This window comes from Protopterus annectens, chromosome 4.part1, assembly GCF_019279795.1.
Source record: "Protopterus annectens isolate FY-2018-M chromosome 4.part1, PAN1.0, whole genome shotgun sequence".
In the NCBI taxonomy this organism is placed as follows: domain Eukaryota; kingdom Metazoa; phylum Chordata; order Ceratodontiformes; family Protopteridae; genus Protopterus; species Protopterus annectens.
In genome coordinates, this window is record NC_056734.1 from 649,526,812 (window position 1) to 649,548,838 (window position 22,027).

At 40.6% G+C, this 22,027-nt stretch overlaps 1 protein-coding gene across 1 annotated transcript in view; it reads right to left on the reverse strand.

The window, feature by feature from the left end:
* LOC122801263 overlaps positions 1-22,027 on the reverse strand; it is a 196,166-nt gene that overhangs the window by 84,996 nt on the left and 89,143 nt on the right. Inside the window, exon 7 of the mRNA XM_044070814.1 lies at positions 9,572-9,839. Within this exon, the coding sequence (XP_043926749.1) occupies positions 9,572-9,839 (268 nt within the window). The remainder of the gene's footprint in view (positions 1-9,571; positions 9,840-22,027) is intronic.

Consider the following 22,027-nt stretch of genomic DNA (forward strand, 5'->3'; position numbering starts at 1 on the left):
ATGGCCTGCTATTTTCTTTACTGGCAGGTTTCCCTTCTCCGTCTGTATTTGTAGGAATGTGACATCATCAGTCTTTCCAAAGAGGCATGTACCTCTTTTAGTGAGTTTTCCCAGTCTCCAAAAAAGGAACACCTCTCAAAGGAAACTGCGCACACACATACACCCCCCGCCCCACACACACACTCACTGTTTGCAGGATTCAAACCCCCACCTAACTATGTTATGATATTAGAGAGAGACGCAGTAACACGACGTGCTATTTGCTTTACTGGCTGGTTTTCCTCCTCCTGCTGTATTTATAGGATGGTGACATCATCAGACTGGACATGGTGATGTGTGTACACTTTGTTTTATGCCATTCCAGGAATGGTCCATGTGCGTCAGCAGGTGTCAACAGCTTGAACAAGACCTCATAATCCTTACCTTGTGTGATCTATCTGGGGACACATTGACATTCCGTCATATGTCAACACATATTTTTGCACAGCTTGTTGGTTTTGTGGATACTACATGTGTCTGGGATGTTGATAAAGGGCTATTCAAAGTCTATGTGAGACATGTGTAGATGTGTTCATTGATGTATACCCTGGGTGGCTGCCTTGCAAACAGTCTAGTATGTTTGGGAACCATGATCCGCACATGAACATGCCACAGTTGGTAGGGTTGTGTGTATGTCAGCTTCCAATAGCTCTGTTTATGACTACAACCATGATGGACTCCATGACCTTGCAGATCAGACTTCATAGGCGTACTGGACTTGACTTCCCATGGTGTGTTGTGCACCAACATTTGTGGGGAGTGCCATATGTTGCTGTGACACATTCAACAGTTCCACATCTTGTGTAGGGGTGAGGCTCAGCTGACTGTTCAGGTGCAGGATCTGTTTGTTCTGTAGTTTGTGCATGACACATATTGGGAATCAATATATTCCACTTGCTGCCATGCTTTTAGGTTCATAGGTTCATAGGTTCATACTAGGCTATCTGCCCTGAGGCAATTATAAGCCTAGCCCAATTCTGTATGGCTTACGCCACCCCTTGATTTGAGTATACTGTGCCCTTTAAGGTATAGTTTACTGTGCCTCTGTCTAATAGTGACACGGGAGTAATCCCTTAGACAAACCTATGATCACCCATCCACCTATCAAGATTCTTCTTGAAGAGATTCACTGAGGTGCTCTGCCTCACATGAACTGGAATTCTATTCCAGAGCGAAGGGATCCTCTGGGTTATGAACCTGTCCCTCCAGCAAGTTCTATTTATTTCTGTGCTGAGGTTCAAGTCCCTCGAGCATGTGGCTCTAAGGGATTTAGATTTACTGAGGTGGAGCATGTCCATTAATTCTGGATTTGACATAGCTTTGTATGTCAGGCATTGGGGTAGCTGCTCATCCATTCTACATGTGATATCTCCTGGTATGATGATATGGCCTATTGTCAGTGGGAGGTAGGTATGTACATATGGGCCTGTCTGTCAGGATGTCAGCATTGTCAGTCAGGTACAGTTGGCCCTGACTGAGGGCATATATTGGTGTACATTGCTATTCATGACATAGCTGAAGGAGGTGTCATGATTCAGTCTGGACTCCTTCTCAGCTACTCTTTACAAAACACCAACAGACATGAGCACTAATCCCTGTTATACTCTTTTACACACTTAACACCCTACTGATCCATTGTGATCAGGCTACAGAGTATGTCATCATAATATCCTGGCATGTCCAGGGGTCGGTTTTGTGTGTACTCTCCAGTCCAGCTGGTGAATATTGTGATATTGACACAATGTCACATCTGCCTCATGTACACAGACAACCCTCTCCTCCTCCCGACAAACTCAGATATATGTGTGAGATGCACCTATAGAGACATACAGGGTGCTGAACTCTCTCGACCCATGACTGGCACAGTCTATCAGGTGGTGAAGGTAACCACACACACCACATATCAGTCTCACATATTCTCTAGCGACAGCACTCAAACCACATTATCACACATAGACATACTCGGATGCTGTAAATGTACTCTGCCTAAGCAGCAGAGACCTCCAAAGCAGACACACACACAACTGCTACCCCACTACAATACCCACATATCACATAGTTCACAATGTCAGTGTGCCACACAGTCACTGCCCTTCGGGCTAAACAACACACCTAATACACTTGTAATAGGCAACACTTATTGTCAGACACACTGACATACCACTCACCAGCCCTAACAAGGGAATAGTCACTTTGGGCTGTCTGTTGGGTGCCAGGATCTGCCACATAACACAGGCAGTCAGGTCACTCCAAAGCAAGTACAGGACTGGCATCATCATTGTCCATGCTGGTGCATAAAACCTCAGACGTTACTCCCTGGACCACATGATATGATACATGGAGGAACACTCTGATCATGTAGCCCAGGCCAGTATGACCCTGACCTTGTCTAGCATCTTACACCCACCAATTATGATGTCACAGTATACAGACAAACATATCACATTTAACAGTTGCCTAACAAATTTGTTTCATTCATAGGGGATACAGTGTCTGTCAGCCTGTGGTGACATGCTCAACATGTCACGTAGCTTCACTATGGACAGCTTGCACCTGTTACCCTTGGACTTTTGAATGTTGGCTAAGGCTCTTGCTACCACCATAGTGCCTTTTTTAAGCAGGGCTCAAAAGACAAACCCACCTCCATAGACATTACAGATTAAATGAAACTAAGGGTAATGCTGCTCAACACCAGATGTGTTACCCTCATATTGCGGCCACTCAGGACTCTCCTCAGTATGGAGGATAGCGATATCTGTGCACTAACAGATGCCTGGTTCAGGCTCACTTATGCACACCAGCACTACCAGGTTATGTTTCATACCATGCTTTCTGACAACAAGACTTGAAACAGACAACACAACTGGTGGAGTATCCATATACATCACAGATACACACCCCTCCGGGTTAGTAGCACTGCACAAAGCATCACAGACCATACATATACAACTACCATTGTGCAAAACTGCCTTTCAGTTTGTTGCCTGCTACAGACCACCCTCCCAAACTCAGGAACCACACTTGGCTTTCATGGGAACTATGGAGCATATGAAGGTCTCCACAAATACCATTATATTGGGTAACTTCATATACACAAATATTGACCTGGGATACTACTCAAGCCCCAACACCCTCACCCAACAGTCGCTACAATTTGTAGACTCATATGCTATGGCACAAACAGTCAGCACAGCCACAAGGGGGAATATATATTGGACCTGATCATCACCAACATGGGGACTCTATGTTCCACACCAGTGATATACCCCTCACTGGTAAGGTCAGAACATACATGTATCTCACTGGACATACATATACCCTCCACACACCCATCCTGGGTAATCTTGGTAAACTACTCATGAGCCAACATCTCACTTCACCAAAGCAAGGTGGTATCCTTCAGAGACCCTAAGACAGTGGCAAATACGGCTCACACTGCTGAATCCTTTACATACACATTCTATGGACACCTAGTGGACTGCATGGATTGTGCTATCCCAAATAACAACAGGACTCACTACTCCAATGGCAGGGGACCTGTCTGGTAGACCCCAGCCATTAATAAGCTGTACAACAGCAGGAGGATGCTACTACATGATAGAGCACAATCCCAGACAGGGAAGGCATCTGTGATCTGTACTAGCAGACAGCTACAATCACTCATGAACTTTTTTATGGGCCGTTTCTACCGGACAATTGCACCAGACACATAGGACTATCACACGGCCTTCTTCAGTTATGTCAGGAACCTGGGTGGACACTCACTGATATGCTGTGAGTTACTGCATACTGACTAAATGTACACTGAACCCACTGGCATTGCCAACTTCCTGGCAAACAGGTTCAGTGCAGATGTCTCCCCCCCATCCCCTCTAAGGAGCAACTATCCATCCCAACAGAGTATAACCTCCCTGACATCACACAGTAACAGGTGAGTGCTGCCCTCCCCAAAGCGTACATCACAGTATCAATGGGACCAGATGGTGTCCCGGCCTGCATCTTACACGAGCCTCATGACAGACATAACCCTCACATTACACCACTGTTCAATATCAGAGTTACTACAGGATATGTACCCAAGGAATGGCATACAGCGACAGTGGTCCCACTCCACAGAGTTGGTGCCACAATGGACCACAGACAATATTGCCCTATAAGCCTAACTAGCCTGTTCTGCCAAGCTATGGAGCGTATTGTCATGGGACTCATACACACAGACATCGGGAACGTACAGACACTGTGTCCTACACATTTCAACGTTGTTGTGGGCAGATCTTACCTCTTGAACCTGTTTGTATTCTTTAAACGGTTAACAGGTCCATCGACATAGGGACAGTTGTCCACACAGCCTACCTGAACCTTGCAAAACCCTTCAACACAATGACCCACTGGGCCATTATGCATAGGCTCACCAGCGTCGATATGGACATATATCTCACACGATGGATTGCTACCTGGATCAGGGATAGCACCCACATGGTCAGAATTGCAGGTGCTATGTCTGACTATACACCTGTTACACATGGCATCCCACACGGTTCGGTCCTGGGATGTCTCTTATTCAGTATATATTTGTCTGACGTACAGGCTACCACAGGGGGAATATGGCTGAGCATGTTTGCACTTGACTGCAAACTGGGTGCCATGATCAACTCTCCAGCTGCCACATGCATACTCAAACAGGGCCCCACAGAGATGGATGACTGGTGCCTGAGTCATGCCCTACAGCTAAATGTCATTAGTTGCATAGTCATCCCCTTTGGGAATAACAACATGCCCACACATTACCACATAGGTAGTACTCCATTACATGCAGTAGGAGTTGTTAGGGATTTGGGGACATGACTTGTTCATACTATCACCTTTGACATTCACGTTGCCAAAGTGGTTGGACACACCTTCTATGTGGGCCACCTTATCCCATATGGTTTCACATCTAGATCGAGTGAGGTCATTGTGCCCCTATACTCATCACAACCATGCTTGGTTACAATGCCACATTTGGGGTGTACCTTACCTGACACCTGCAGCAACTGTACTGGCCACAGAAGTTCCTCACCAAGCAGATCTAGGGACTCACACAGATGCCCTGCACAGTTCGGATGCAGTAACTCCAGCTATACTCAGTCACTTACCACCTACTCGGATATGATGTGTGCCTGTTGTTTACAGATATACCCAACCCAGATTTACTGGACATGCCCCACCTCAGGATATCCGACTCCCTTGGAGCTACACACTCCAGGGACGTATACCTCAACACAGATGTTAATAGGACATGCTGGAGGGACAGATTCTTATCCCAGAGCCTCCACTCACTCCAGATTGTAATCCCAGTTTCACATAGGCAGAGCCACCCACTGACCACCTAGAGGAGATATCTTGACGACTGTATGGGTGATCGTATGTTTACCCCTGGGATATCTTCTGTGTCCCTGCTAAACAGAGGCACACTAGCCTAAATGTACATGGGCTATCTTGTGTGACCTACTATTCACACACACAGTGTAGTAATCTGACAGGGTTGCGAATGCCAAACACACTCAGGCTAGGCTTGTACATGCCCTAGGGCAGATAGCCTAGTATCGACCTCTGAACCTATGCTAATGTTCAGGATGCACAATGTTTATTGCTGATACTGTTTGCAGGTCTTTATCATCTTTGCTTTACAGTTTCTATGAACAACTTCGGTATCTGCAGAACATATTTGATTATGACAGGGTTCCACTATATTATAGATGTGTCTGTTGTCATATAACTGTGTGCACAGGGTGGACTGCTGGATAGTGACAGGTTCCTGGGTTAACACATGCAACTCCAGATATGCGTGGCCCACTGCTGTACTCAGACATGGCCTAAGTGTGTGAGCATGCCCAGTTCAGGCTTTCCATGTTTTGTTGCCTGACATTTGTCTCATTTATTCATGTGTGAGCATGCCCAGTGTGACCTTTCAGTATGTTGCTATCTGAGGTCCACTACATTTGTTGATGTGTGTGAACATGACCAATATTAACATTTATACTGTGTGTGTTGGAAGTCAGGTTCTGTTCTTACTGCAGGACTCACCTTTGTGTCATAACTTGACAGGGATTATGCTGGTTGGCTTTTGTTCAGCTATGCCCTACTTAGACCAGGCTTGTCCGACATTGCTCAATATTCAACAGCATTGCTGGACGTTGCCCAATATTACTCAACATTGACCACAGTTGTGCTAGTTGGTGTGTGCGATTTTGTTTGCATATACTACATGGTGGTAAATGCTGTTTAGCACTGCTTTATATTGCTTAACACATGGCAATCATGCCTTAGGTGGTGCTGCAGGGCTGATTATGTCAGATGCACATACTACACTCCCTGTACATGTTTGAAAGCAGGTAGTGTCAACTTAGGCATCCCTTTTACTATATGTGCAAGTCAGAGAGAGGTATCATTTCCAGAGTTCCTACTGAGCCAGTGTATGTGCTATGCATTGCCTCTTTGCCAAGGCCAAAGCATACTGGGCATGCCTCCTTCTGCTTACTGGGGCAGGCTCAGGTTGTTCCTCCTCCGAGTCATGCTCTGTCTGTGATGACCTTGGCAATGGTGGGGGGCTGTTTGGCCCAGGCCTATGCTGGTCCTGCTGCAGCTGTTTTCACAGGATCATATTATGTAGCATAGCACATACCATGACAATTTGGGTACATGTAGTTGGTGAGTACTGCAAGGCTCCACCAGATGCGTCCAGGCACCGGAACCATGACTTGAGCAGCCCAAACACACGCTCTATTACATTACGTGTTTGTGTGTGTGCCTCATTATGGCATTCCTGTTCAGGTGTTTGTGCGTTTCTGATGGGTGTCATCAGCCACGGCTCCAGTGCATAGCCAGCATCCCCCACTAGGTGACCATGTGGGATGTCCCCATTGGCAAATGTCTGGTACAGCTGCATCAGATGCCAGATATGGGAATCATGGTAGCTTCCAGGGCAGCCTGCACACGCATTCAGTATTATGCCCTGGGCATCACACATGACCTGGCAGTTGATGGAGGGGAAGCCCTTGCGGTTGAAGTAGACCCTACCCTGCTCGCCGGCTGGTGCTTTGATGCATATGTGCGTGCAGTCTATTGCACCCACTACCTTAGGGTATTCCGCTATTTGCTGGAAGAGACGCATATTGCTGGCCAATACCTCATGGGAATTGGGGAAATATACATGATCACCGACATGTGCTGACATGGCATCCAGGAATTGGTGCAGTACCCTGGATGCTGATGCCTGTGATATCCCCATCATATCACCAGTTGGTCTCTGGAAGGTACCTGTTGCTAATATTCTTAGGCCAACACATACCTTGGTTTCCACTGGGTTGGGTTCCCATCTGTTGGTTCTGTCTGTGAGGCGTGGCCTGCACAGCTCAACAATTTTCTGCAGGAGGTCTCTGTCCACTCTATAGTGCTCCACTATCTGCAGCTCATGCAGCCCCTGGTAGGTTACCCTGGGCCTGTACACTCTTCTCCGTCTCCTCACTGTGGGTTGTCCAGCAGCATTTCTATTGTCACCACCCTCAGCATGTTGCATATGTCGCCTTATAACAGCAATGGCAGCCCCTAACATTTCTTTGTCTCAGTAAAGCTTTTTCAGTTTTCACTTCTATTAGCTTACTGCAGTGTCTGTTGTGAGAAACATAATGGACTGTTGTTTGCAGAGTTTTAAGTGCTAGGCTGGGCTGGGCTAGTGTACTGCCTGTGTAATTGCCTGATTCTGATTGTTTTCACCTGCTAGCTCTGCTAGTACTCCCTGGTAGCTTCCTACTATTTGCTGTGCTTCCTTTTTCCTTTCTGTTTCCTCAGGGGACAGCGCCGCGCACACAAGCGCGAACACGCGCACAGCAGCTGACACGCACGCACACATGCTTACACAGACTAAAACTTGCTTATTTGGGTTAAAATGCACGTACACCAGCGCAAACGCACTTACAACTCTTTAAACAGCCTTATACATGCTTACTCCAGCTTAAACGCGCGCACTCATGCTTACACGCGTGCACTCTGTCTTACTCGGCTTTACAGGTGCTCACATGCGCACATGAACGCTCAGCAAGAAACTTTGGTGTTATCCACAACATACACCTTACATTTCTTGCCTTTCCCTAGCCTACCTGTTGACACACCTCTTTCCATGATGTGTAAATGACAGCAGACACATGTCACTCTGCTCCAATGAGCTTCACTTCTTTCATACATACCCCCCCTCATGATGTCACCTATCTTCTACTCTGTCACTCCCCTTATCTTACTCCTACACTCCACTGACTGTGCTCATTTGCTATGTAAACTTGTGATTCACTATCCTAACCCTCATTTACATAGGATTGCCTACTAATGCTTGGTTACATCTCTTAGACTGAGCTTCTCCCCTTAGCAACCTCTACTCGGTGGCCATGTTGTCTTTAGCCTGCCATTCCCTTGCACTGCACATTAACAATTTAAATAAGATCCACATTTGTGGGTTTTAATTTTTAGTTTTCTGAGTTTTAGAGCGCATCCAGTTTGCGTGGCGATGTGCTACGCTTAATCATCGGAAATCAGAGAAAAAAAAAATATTTTTATTTTCATATTGCATCAGGAAACATTTCCAATGGCCGTATATTTGGCCATTGGCATGCTTCCTGCACTGGATGCAACCTTTATTTGGAGCTGTCACGGCTTTGTTTTGCTATTTGCAGAATGGTACTCAGTTGTCAGCTGAGTACATTTCTGCAAATAACACTGCTCTTACTCGGACAGGTTCAGGTTTCCTGAATCGCAAATCTACCTCATTTGCATGCCTTTTGCCTGCAGTTGAGGTAATTTGCATATCCCAGCCCTGTCTGTGTAAGAGCCGTTTTAGGAGCTCTCTTGCATGCCCCTGCAGGCTGTTACTGGATCGCTCGTCGGACATGATGGCTACATGGAGTCTTACTCTACTCTAAGACTCCGTGCAATCCTTCATGAATCCGGCCCATAGAATTATATTTGTGATTTGCATAACTATGCATTTATACTACATAAATAAACATTATTTTACAATTAGCTTACATATTTTTTAACTTGGATTTCAGTATTTTTGATTTAACTGCCCTGCTATTCATTTTACAAAGACTGCTTGACTAATATCATTTGTGATTTTATTTTATTTCTTTTAATTGTCTATCAGAACTTTAACTGTTTGGTGTGGTGATACTATATAATTATAAACATGTAAAAACAATAGATATTGGCTTAACTAACACATGTTTATATTTACATTATTTACATTTGCTGTTATCTGCCTTTTGCTCTTATGTATTGTACTTTAGAAGAAAATAAAATACATGTATGTCAGTCTTGTAACTTCAGATTTTTACTATTAACTATTTTCATTTGATTTTTATGCACTAGAACAGTTTTTTTTTTACCTTTTGACTATGCTATAAGAATGGCAGTCATATGCTCTACTTTACTGTAGTACTGATACATTTCTAGCATTAACTGAATAAAAGTTTTAAAACATTTGAGAATGATTTGTCCATACATCAGATCCTGAGATGTATGCGTAACCATTTTCAAAACGCAAGTATATTGTAAAATATGCCTTTTTTGTACAGATCAGCTGTAGTTTCTTGCTCCTTTGCAATGTTTTCTTAAGCTCAGCTGTTGTATGCAAGAAGTCAGCCTCTGTCAGCTCAGTTAATTTATTTTCTTTATACTGTAACTGCTGTTCAAGAGTTTCCTGTAATGCTGCATGGTCTCCCTGACGTTTTTCAGTAACATGTTCTGCTGAATCTAAAGCTTTTATGCATCTTTGAAAAAAATGTGTGTATAACTTGTGTAAACTTCCTGAACTCACAATGTCTGTCTTTTAGAAGTTAATTAAATTATTTTGTAACAAGATGTACTGGAGGTTGTGTCAAAGACTGATTTGACTGTTGTAACTCTGAAATAACCCTTTCACATGTGGTGACAGGACATAACTGTCTACCATCTGAATATAATGTAAGCATATTAACTTTTTTGGTTCTTTACTATTAAAATGTTTGTCTGTACAGGCTAACCTTTGAATAATTGCACGCACTGTATTTTTATAACATTGTACACAGAAAGCAGTTTTAGATGATTCACACAATAAACATTTGTTATACCACATATGGTTTTCTTTGAGATACCAGTCAAATATTTTAATACCTTTGCATTATACCTTACTATCAACTTGTCCTAATAAGGTTTTACATTTGCTAATATGCTGTGTATCCCAGCACTGTATTCTGTTATAATCACCTCTACTGGCATCCATACTGTATGTAACACAAAAAAATGTTCTTATCAGGCTGCCACTTGTGAAGTTGGTAAAACAAAACTTACAGTTTCCGTCTTGTACTTTGCTCTTTTACCTTTCTTGGAGAATTTGTGGCACTGCCCACTTTCCTGCACTGCAGTCTCACTCTGGATTCCGACATCTGAGAAACTGTACTTCTGCAAACTATAGAAACTGTAGAAAACTGAAGTACTCAACATAAATGTTAGTTGCTGTGCTTTTACTAGAGTGACCTTATACAAGGCATCACCACTCCCCCTGTGTTCGGATACAGGCTAGGGTCACAATTGAAAAATTTAATTTCCGGAAGATTTCTGCATGCTGTGCTATGCTGTACTGGACTGGAACCAAAGTCTTCTTAAGACACAAAGTCTTGCTGGCTGTTTACTGCTGAATCAAAGACACAGAGCTTTGTATGACTGCATTGGTCTGTTTAAAGCACCAAATTGCACACTGATATATTTTGCAGCACAATACTATTTCACTGTAAGCACAGTTATTAATAAATAACTTATTTTTATAACAAGCAAGGCATACAATTGTAGTTTACAGATGTAATGTACAAAGTCTTTCCTTCACAACTATATGGACAATGGCTTTATGGCTTTCCATTCTCCAGTTACCTCAGAACCTAAGTTCCTACCAAATACTTCTAACAAAGTTTGATTTATAATTCTTATATACTGTTCTAGTAACGCACTTTAGAGTCTGTTTTTTTTCCTTTTGGTATCTTTTTTGGGCTTAATAAGGAAACATCTGTTCTGCTACTTTACTTTTCAGACTTGGTTAAGGAAATGTTTTGTTGTAAAGCATGTATTGTCCTTTTGCGAAATCATTTGTGCTGATGTGAAAATGCACAATTATTTTTCTGCTGATTTTACAAAAAACTGTCCATTAACAGAGGTCTGAAAAGAAACATCTGTGAGAATACTATGTAGCACACCTCATAACAAAAGGGTTCTCATCCAAGAAAAAAGAGATCTTTGTTCCCCTCTACTCGGCACTCATTAGACCTATTATAGAGGACAACACCCCTTTTGGAATGTATCTTACAAGACATCTGCAGCAGCTGGAAAGGCCACAGAAGTACCTCACAAAGAGAATTACTGGCCTCAAACAGATGCCCTGCACTGACCATCTCAAAAAACTCCAGCTTTACTCTGTATCATATCGCCTACTCCAAGGAGATCTCTGCTTAACATATAAAGCTATGTTAAACCCAGAGCTGTTGGACATGCTACACCTAAAGAAATCCCAATCCCTCTGAGCTACATGCCCTAGGGACCTAAACCTTGTCACCACAATAAACAGGACATGCTGGAGGGATAGATTCCTGTCCCAGAGACTTCCTATACTCTTGAACAAGCTACCCATTTATGTCAAGCAAAGTTCCTCATTAGCACTCTTCAAGAAAAATCTTGATGAGTAGATGGGAAATAGGAAATACACCTCGGAGATCACTTCTGTGGCCCTGTTCAACAGGGGCACAGGAAATTAACTTTCTTGGGTGGCTTAAGCCAGGGAACCTTATTGGCTAGGCTTACTTAGGCCCTTGGGCCGATAGCCTAGTACCTACCTATGAACCAATGAATACATCAAACTGTTCTGCTGCTGATATTGATAAAACATATTTTTGAGGAACTGATACTGTGTTAGAACATGTTTTCTGAGGGAACAGCTTTGTAAAAGATCACATATTGCTGAGTTTATAAACTGTTCTGCAAACATGAGAAAAGCATGTAATACTTGCTTTCCAGAATTGCTTTTTAGGCTTTTTTTGCTGATGCTGTGAAGAAGCCTGTCTGTTATACATATAGTATGGATGCCCATTTTACATTGCTAAACTCTATACATATATTTAAGCAAACCTTTTATTCTATGCTTTATCTTTCAGCATATTTACAGCAGAATTAATTTCAATCTTTTATTCACTGTTAAACATACTCTAACATTTATAAGACTGTAGGCATTGCTTAGCATTGTTTGTAAATTGTTATGAAAATCATGATACTTTACAAAATACTGTAGAAAGTGTGGAGACATGCTACTGATGCTGTGCAATGATTTTTTCTTTTAGTGAATGGGACAAAACAGTCTTTCATTTCCTTCTGTGGTACATATTGCAGTGCTGTGAGTGTCAGGCTCATGTTATATACTGAAGTTTATAATTTCCTTTTTTGTTGCTTTTCCTTAGTTTTTATATAATTTTAGTAGACTTAACCATTTTAGTGTTTGTATTTCTTTTACATCAACTCCAGTTCTGTAATTCACTATTCTATTAGAGGGTCATATCAGCAGTCACAATCTGAAGGGCTGGAGTAAAAAAAAAAAGTGACAAAGACATGTAGTTTCTCTTAAATTTAGCTTTGCATTTTTAATATTTAGGGAGTAGAACATGAGGATTTTGACGTAATGTTACAATTATTCCTGTAATTCATTAAGGACACAAAACAACTTGAGAAATTGAAAGCTGGTTGCATTTTAAGAATAACTTCCTGACTTTGAATGTATCTAGGAATAATCTAATCACCACATAGTTCTGTTCTAGATAAAGTATGGCATTAATACAAGAAAGTGCTTAACATAATTTAGTTTTATTTAATTTTCTTTTTCTTAGCTCTGTTTAGACCCATTAAACACATATGTTTTTTTTTTCATCAGTTATCTTTAAGAATGTAGTGAGATTATTGAATATTCCTATGTACCAGACAGAAAGGGGGAAGAGTTTCTTGACAGGAAAAGGGCCTAAAAGACGGATGGACACAGTTGGGCAAATGAAATGTTAACTGGGAAAAGGATTATATTAAAGAAAGTATAGCCCAAGGACTGAATAACGTATCATCTGGAGTGCTAAAGTAATGATAATCACTATATCATTGCCTTGACTGTCCCAGGAATTTGAAACTGTTCCAGTGAGCTGGAAGTGTACTCAAGTGAGTCTGTTTCATAAGTGAGTTTCAAAAGGACATATTTACATATTAGTAAACTGCATTCATATATTAGTAAGCTGTAATGAAGAAGATATTAAAGGGTGAGTTGCTGGAAGTTCTGTCAATAAATGTCAGGTTAGGTGGGAGAACTAGTTTTACCTAAATTTCAAGGGAGACCACTTTGTGATCTGAACTAACCAGAGAAAACATCACACTAGGGAGACTGCAGCACTCTCCCATATTTGTAAGAACCAGACTTGGGATATGTTGTCCCTACTGGGAGGGCAGAATAGCTGCTCCAGACATTTGAATAAGAAATCTTTGGGCTTGCATGTTAGTGGTCATGTATGCCTCTCAATTATTAGAGGAGTAGTTAAAAATCAACCATGAGTATGCTATTTGACTAGATGGTGAGTGATTCTAGTAACTTCAGGTATGATGCATGGATTTCCTGGTTCATGTTGGGGGACCTGTAGCAAGCAAGAATATGGTAATGGATTTTTCCCATGGTGAGAGGGACATGGAGTTGCTAAAGCATATCATATTGTTTGACCAGTCTTGAGGTGTGCCTATCCTTTATATAGGTAGATACACCTTCGCCATTTGCTCTTCTATGTTCAGTGGGTGGTTGGAATTTATGAAAGCCATTATAGCTTTGCACTTCCAGAGTGCTTTTGTGGCTTTGAACCATGGTTCAGTAACAATGCAGATGTCAGCATTCTCCTAGGTGAGGATAGCTTCTAGGGAGTGAAGTTTCTTGTTGAGCCTCCTAGCAGTGAGCAGTAACACCTTAAGCTTGTTGTGAGTAGCTTTTATTATGTTAAAAGGTCTGTCTGTTTTGGAATGCTTAAAAAAGGCACTACATGGGTGGATAATGTTTTGGCTAATATCCAGAAGGCTAGAGCTGACAGGTGAAGGCCATCCCTGACACAACAGTGGGACCTGTCAGCCTTTTCTTCCAAAGCTGACAAGCACTGGACCCCTTTGGAATGACACCAGTAGCTAAGCCAATCGTTATAGTTGATTTTTTTCTGGTGGTATTGTGGCATCATCCTTGAAGTTAGTAGAATGCTGCTCAGTGCTAGGCTCATACCTGCCTGTGACACATATTCTGAGAGCTAAATCATGTCTCACTTTATGTAGTCCAAGGAGGTATGTCTCAGGTCATTCACACCCACATTGACTATGACTGAGTCATATTGGTACTTGGGGTAAGTGACCTGAGTACTTGCATGATCTGGTAAATCCTGGTCCCTGACAGGCAGCTAACTGTAACTTTCCCCTTATCCAGCCTGGAAAAAGGGACACCATTGTTTCTCACAGTGGAGTCTCCTGTGATCAGAATATTGGTTTGTGGAGTGTTCCACTTTATGGGCTTGGTATTTGAGACAAGATGAGATATGGCTTTATGTATTGTTTTGGGAATTGTCTTGTTTGTGTGCATGCAGATTTTCTGAAGGCTGCACCTGAGAGGCCTTTAAGGTTTGTGAAAGTTACATGTAAGCCTCTGCATATGTGGGTCTATGCATGCTTTCCTTTCTGGGTGCAGTGAGTCATGTGTGTGAGTCGCTGACAACCTGTTTGCTGCTTTTTGTGTCTGTATGTGAGACTCGAGCCTCCAGTATCAATGTGTAACAACATGTCTCACATACTATATTTGTCTATTCAAGAATTAAGTGGGTGTCAGTGTACATAAAGTGATTGTTACAGCACCTCAGGATGCCCATATCCACTGAGCTAGATGCAGAGATAGCAGGAGAGCGCCCATCCATGGTTACAGGTCCTAATGTGTACTTGAAAGGATGGGAGTGGAGGGTGTTTGCAACTGGATGATGGAAGGGTGCTTACTTGGTGTAATCTGCAGCTACCTTAACCAGCAATGCTACCCAGTGCCAAACCAGATGTTCTCTGAGCAGCAATAATAGCAAACAGAGATGGGAGAGAGTCCAGTTTACAGTCAATCAATTAAATTATGTTTAGGCAAATTACTGAATTCAGTATCTGAACTAATTTCGCAGTTTTGCACAAGGACTGCTACTTTTTCATGTCTGCCTAGCACACTCTTATAAACAGACTGTTTGTCCTAGTAGTTATCTGGCTAATAAATACATAAAAAAGATATGAAGAGGTGATATGAAATGTAAGACAGAAATAAAGTGCAGAATGAAAAAAATCATCTGTAGTTAAAATATCAAGTTTAAAACCTCACTGGCATTTCTAATGCAAATTATACTAAACATTAACAAGGTTCATAGAATACCTCCAACACTCAAGAATTTATAGATCAGTATCAATATAACTAAAAGGCTTTGGTGATCAGTCCTAATTTACAAACCACTGTTCCTAAACATTTTTAATTCTGCATGACAAGTTCAAGTCTCACTTTTTGCTGTAATCCTGCAAAATGGGTTAGTTGGCCTTATATTTTTTTTCAGTGAAAAAACTTGATCATATCTTTGGTGGCTTTCTGTACAAGAATCTGACGGAGTGTTTCTTTAAAAAAATATAACAAATAACTTCTAACTGTCTTAAAAACATTTCCAGCCCCACCATGGTTCAAATGCATGTGATCAGAGAAGAAAAGATTAGCATTTCCATTCACTATTTCCTAGCAAGTCAGAATAGTAATGTTATAAGTTTGACATAGCAATCTCAAACAGGGGTTGGCATGTATGCCTTCACATATCCATAGTTATTATAATCAGGAGATGGGAGTATTTCACTTAGAATAACTATCAGATTGTCTCCAATATTTCTATGATTATCAGATTAGACCTTTTCATATTGTTCAAATGTATATATCTTAGATCATTTGTACAATGTATAACGTATTGACCGTATCTCCTACTGTTAATCTCCTGAGAGCTGAGATACAAACACAACATTTTAAGCCAGCCAGTGAAAGGAATTTCAATTTAGCTTTACATAAATCCATAATTCATTTCCTAACAGGCTTGAGCATATAATCTGTCAACACTAGAATCTTGTCAGAACAGATCTGTGGAAGGCATGGTTATTTACATCCATGATTCTAATATTTACTCTTTACCTTCAGAAATTCCCTCCTTGCCATGCTCAGTATTTTTATATTCATCTCACTGGGTCATATCATTGATTTTAATAATGTCATCTTCTATGGTCAAAATATTTTTTAAAGCAGTATTGTACCCCCATTTATCCCATGTTGCTTTTTATCTGAAGATCCACCTGTGCCAGATACAGGACTAGAATGGCATAGTCTTTTGGTGCCTTTATTAGACGCTATTAATTTGTCATTATCCATCCCAAGAAGAGATAAAATCAGCTCTGGAAACCTTGAGTTTGCAAAAGTCCTCATGTACATTTCTCAAGTATATGTAACTTTGTTCCCACTTCTTGACTCTGTTTGATATACTAGAATGCTTCCATTTCCCTGTTTATCCTTTGAGGTTTCGATAATACCCTTGTTGATTATATTAACTTCTGGATACAAGGTAGAGGGAGCTTTGTAATCTAAGATTCCTTGATTTTCTAATGATACGTGCTCATCTCCTTCATGGCTTGATGGGCTATTTTACTAACACAGTCTGTAAATTCTAAACTAGATACTTTACCTTCCTCAGTCGGTACATTATTAACTCGTTCATTTTGTTTCTTACTCCTCTTTTTTATCCCCCTTAAATTTAAACCACATTTTCTTTTTTCTACCAATTATAAGTGCAATGGCAATATTTCCACTATGTTTTATTCACCTCTTGTTAATTATTTTCCTTCCTGAAGTCAACATTTTTAGTGACATTAACAAGTGGGCCAGCTATATCTTTTTTGACAGCATACATAACTCTTTCCTATCTTATTTCCACACATGCATAAAACTGGAAATAACATAGAGGGAGGTTTTATTGTTAACCTGATCACCACTACCCATCATACCTCAAAGCCTTCTAGAGCAAAAAATCTAGACAAAGCCTAAAATGATGGGGGAATAAATAGGGACAGATTTTAAATATTGCTCTTACAAACTTAGAAAATTGAGAATAGGTTTTGCATTAGCATAAATATTTGGAAGGATGTGGAGTCTTAATGATTACAATCCTTAGCTATGTGCCAGAAAGGAACAGATGTTAGGAAGAACACACCAAAAATATGAGGCAGAAATCTGGACAGTCTGCGAAAACCTGTACAGTTGAGAAGTATGCTACCCATTAATTTCCCTTCTATAATTTTATTTTGTTCCCCAAGTTTCACACAGTCAGAACTGTGCTCATGCTCAATCAGTAAGTCAACTATAGAATATGAGCCATAAAGTTTGCATTCTCTCCAACTGTATAGTAAATACTGCCCTTAGCCCAGGCAAATTTCAGGCACAGACTACTAGCTCAGTTCAATGGGTCTATATTATAAACCCGAAAGCCAAGTTAAGCAGATACGAATTCATCGAAACATAAAGGTCAATGTGTGAAATGAGCAAACAATGTAAATGTCAAAAGGGAGAATGCCTAATGTGATACCAGAAGCAACAGCACCATACAGGTAAGGTAAGATAAACCCAACTCAAAACACCTAAACTAAAACACTTTTCTAAATGTTTTTGCAAGGGGGCAAGCCCCCCTGCACCCCCCACACCCCCCTATTTAAATATACCAACTCCGCGACCGCACTACAGTGGGGAAAAGGATTTTTTCCTCATCCCTATGATCACCCTGCTGGCCAAGGAAATATGTTCGGTGCTCTCCCTTTCGGCATTTACGTTGTTCGCTCATTTCGTACATCGATCTTTATGTGTCGATGCAAACATATTTGCGTAATTCGGCTTTCGGGTTTATAATATAGACCCCAGTTAAATTTATAATTGCATCAATGTTGTTACACAATTATAATATGCAGATATTTAACAAGCTGTACCAATAGAATCAAAATCTTTGACAAGTCATTCAATCCTAAGCTGCAAAACTGAATAGATGTAGACTACAAACAATATTAAGTAGAATGTGTGAAGACTAATTAATTCATCTTAATATTAAATTCAGCTAAATGTTAATATAGACCTTAGCCTAGACAATTTCAAAACATAGATTAGTAGTTCAATTTAGAGTAACTTTAATATTGCTACACAATACTTATTCATAATATTTGGACAATACCCTTCTAGTTATATTTTCCCAAGCTGCAGAAACTGGAGAAATCTAGAAGCATTACCGTTGTAAATAAATACAAAATCTAATTATACAAAATAACTGGATATCAGTTATAGTTGTATGGGTAATACTAATCTAGTCCCAAAAGCTTCAATCATAATTTACTAGTACAGTTTTTTTATAATAACATTAATACTGCCAGGCAAAACTAATACATAACAAAAAATGTATAACAAACTATACAAAAGGAATATATTCTTGCGCTACAACCTATTTAGTTCTAAAACTACCAACTATATTGTATGACAGAAATAGATAACTAATTCAAAGTAAAAATATTTTAAATTTAATTAAACTAAATGATAATTTACTTTGTGATGTAGATAAGCCAAGTCTATATCCTAGTAGGTACTTCTCCAAATATAAACAAGATATCTCACATTCTCACAGTCACACAATAATGCAAAGACATCCAAGCATGTCTTTGCATATTTGCATCCCCACCAGATGTGAAATATCTGCTCTTCACCTCAATGTACTATTATTTTATAGAGCCTATGCTTCCTGTGATTGGTGGTTTGTGCTTTCAATCATGTACTTCCTCCACAATGCAGGCAGAACAATTCAGAATTAAAAAATAAAATTGGAAAGTGCTTCCTCTCTATCCTTAAAAGTGCAGGAGGGATTTAAAAATAAATTCATAAACTGTTTCAGCTCCAAACTCACATCCGCTTGATGCAATGTTATTTTATACATCCTTCTTTTACTGTGATTGGTGGTTTGAGCTATCAATCAAGCACTGCCTCCAGGAAACACGTACAACAATTCAAAATAAAAAAAAATAAAATAAGGAGGTGTTTCCTCAGTAGTTTTTCAAGGATGGGAGAAGATACAAAAGGAAAATAAATGTATGAACTGTTGTCTTAACTCCAAACTCATCTTACTGCTCCTGTAATTGTTGGTTTAAACCATTGTCATTTATTTATTTAACATTTGTTGACCGGGATAGTCTGACTAGGATGGAGCCTATTTTCAGTGGAGGCCTGGTGAGAAATGCTCTACATGCATGTCTTTAAAATGTGGGAGGAAACCAGGGTACTCAGAAGAAACAAATGTGAACACAGGAAGGACATGCAGACTCCAAACAGAAGGCACCCCAGCTGGGAATCAAACTGGAGAACTTCTTGCTGTGAGGTGACAACATTAACCACTGCACCACTGCACCCCATTAGTCAAGGACTGCCTTCAGGAAACAAATAGAACAATTTGAAATTAACTACCCCATACTTACCTGACCCCAGACTTGCAGGCCCAGAGATTCTTAGACTCTGTCATCACCAACACCCTGGACTAGAAAGTTTATATGCCTAATAGGGGAATGAACGTTCTGGATCTGGATTTATGTTCTGACCTTACCAGAAAATACATTACACTAGGGAGTATGATGTAGTGCAATTAAAAAAGAAAATGCTTCCTATGTATCCTTATAAGGACTGAAGGATAAATAAAAATAAATATATGAACTGTTATTTCAGCTCTAAAGTTCCATCCAATCAATGCAGTGCTATTTTATAGACTCTGTGGCTCCTGGGATTAGTGGCTCAAAACTGTTGTTTCACTTCATGTTCTCACATTACCATCTGTACAATTTATTTAGGTTTTCTGGAAGAAAAACATATAAAACTTACAGGCAGCAAGAAAGAACGGTGTTGATTCCTCTAGGCTACATTCCCTGTTAATCTGAATACGTGGGCGTTGCTTTTCATCATTACTGCATACAAAGCAAAGTGTTACAGCATTAGTCAGAAAGCTACTACTATGATAACTGTTGCTTTCTGGAATAATTGTAAAATACTGTATGCTATTTCTCAGTTCCACAAAGCACTGCTACTTTTATTGTAAATTCATAGGTGTATACTAGGCTAACAACCACTGTATCATTCTTAAGCCTAGTTATGTATCATAAATTTATCTAACAAGTTTTAGGAGCCTTAAGGTTATTTTATGGGGTATATATAGGCTCAGGCTTGTGTTGACAAGCATTTACAAGCTGTCTCTGTCCACTAGAGACATAGATGTCAGACCAGGGTGGATTTCCAATTCCCTGTCCACTAGTCCAAATTATTCCTGAATTGAGTAATGAAAAAACTCTGAGCCACATGGATAGAAAGTTTTTTTCCAAGAACAGTTACTCTCTAAGACACACACTTATCCCTCCAACATGTCTTATTTATGTCTTAAGCAAGATTTAAGTCCCTTCAATTGGGAAATTTCCATGCTATTTGTTTTGCAGGTATGCAGAAAGTCAATCAGAGTGGTATCCAAGGATGTCTTGTATGTCAGATATTGACCACCCTTTTACAGTGTGTAGGAAACTGAGTACAGTAGTAGGGCTTTGAGGCAATTTAAAAAAGACATGTTGTTTATAGCCAGTATCCTTTTCTTGCCAGATTATCACTTCATAGTAGAACAATTGTCATAGAATAGGTTCTAAATGTTCCAGGGTTAACAAGAGTCAGAGGTTTTATTTTTATTTCACTGGAGACAGCTTAATGGTCTGACCTTACCAGAAAATACATTACACTAGGGAGCATGGGGTAGTGCAATATTCTGCCATGTTAGGGAGGACCAGATCCAGAATGTTCATTCCTTTATTAGGCATATGAAATTTCTAGTGCAGGGTGTTGGTGGTGACAGAGTCCAAGAATCTCTGGGCCTGCAAGTCTGGGGTCAGGTAAGTATGGGGTAGTTAACTCCACCTACGAATATGGTATTGGGTTGAATGGTGAGTATCTCCAGTAAGTTTAAGTATGTGTTGTAGGCTTCCTGGGCAATAGGTGGGGGCCTAAAGCTTTCAAGAACTTGGTATGGAACTTTACTTATGGTAGTTTGGATGAGGAAAAGCTGTAGCATGTCATTCTGTTTAATCAGCCTTGAGGAATATTTATTTTTGATGTAAATCTAGAGACATCAGCCTTTAGTCCCTGCCTGTGCAGCAGCTGGTCTAAATGTGCAGAAGGCATTGTAGCCATGTACTGCTGCTTTGCCTTCTACAGCTTTAAATCACGTGTCAGTAACTGCACAAATGTCCGCATTTGCCAAAGAGAAGAAAGCTTGGAGGCAGTGGAGTTTCTTGTTTAGACTGCTGGCATTTAGCAGTAACACCTTTAGTTTTTGTAGAGCTTATTTTGTTATGTTAGAACGTTTGTCAGTCTGGCATCCTGAAAGCTGCACAATGGGGGAGGATAATGTTTTAGTCAATATCCTAAACCCTAGAAGAGACAAATGCAGACCATCCCTGACAAAGTAGCTTAGTCAGTTGACCATATCCTGCCATGCTGGCAAATATTTCACCCCTTATTAAAATCAGTCATCTTCTGTTCATATAGTGACATCATCCTTAGTGAAGGCAAAATACTGCTGAATATTAAGCTCTTACCAGTCCAGGACATGTAGTTCGAGAGCTCAATGATATCTCTTTTCATATCGTCAAGGGAGATACGTCACAGGTTATCTACACCCACATGGACTATACCTGAGTCATACTGGTACTTGTGATCCAATGACCTAAATGCAGGTATGAGCTGTTGGATCCTGGCTCCTGATAGGCAGCTGATTGTGACTGTCTC